The 386-nt window shown below is 42.2% G+C and overlaps 2 protein-coding genes across 3 annotated transcripts in view; one reads left to right on the top strand and one right to left on the bottom strand.

The window, feature by feature from the left end:
• grid1b (glutamate receptor, ionotropic, delta 1b) overlaps window positions 1-386 on the bottom strand; it is a gene marked incomplete at its 3' end in the record, with an annotated part of 390,408 nt that overhangs the window by 291,570 nt on the left and 98,452 nt on the right.
• Window positions 1-386, top strand: part of LOC116671012 (neoverrucotoxin subunit alpha-like) — a 2,886-nt gene that overhangs the window by 1,599 nt on the left and 901 nt on the right. The window contains 1 exon segment of the mRNA XM_032501855.1: window positions 1-386. This exon segment is cut by the window's left edge and continues 219 nt beyond it; it is cut by the window's right edge and continues 1 nt beyond it. Within this exon segment, the coding sequence (XP_032357746.1) occupies window positions 1-386 (386 nt within the window).

The raw sequence follows: 386 nt of genomic DNA, 5'->3' as shown, positions 1-386 counted from the left end.
ACCAACTTCAAGCAGTTAAATATTGAACAACTATCCATGCAACCCCAACAGATGAATGTGATTAAGACGAGCTCAGCAACACATGTAGTCACAGACATCCTTTATGGGGCAAATGCTTTCTTTGTGTTTGACAGTGAGAAGTTAGAGACCACCAGTGTTCAGGACATCCAGGGCAGCATGCAAGCTGTGATAAAGAAAATCCCTTTAATTGATATTGAGAGGGAAGATAAGCTCAAGCTGAGTGATGAAGAAGAAAAATTGACCAATACCTTCTCCTGCAAGTTCTACGGAGACTTCATTCTTGATAGCAACCCTGCAACATTTGAAGATGCAGTGAAGACCTACGAACAACTCCCAAAGCTACTGGGAGAAAAAGGAGAGAAGGC

The sequence above is a fragment of the Etheostoma spectabile genome, chromosome 21 (assembly GCF_008692095.1).
Source record: "Etheostoma spectabile isolate EspeVRDwgs_2016 chromosome 21, UIUC_Espe_1.0, whole genome shotgun sequence".
Taxonomy (NCBI): Eukaryota; Metazoa; Chordata; class Actinopteri; order Perciformes; family Percidae; genus Etheostoma; species Etheostoma spectabile.
The sequence above is the reverse complement of the archived record's forward strand: the minus strand, read 5'-3'. Positions and strand labels throughout refer to the sequence as shown.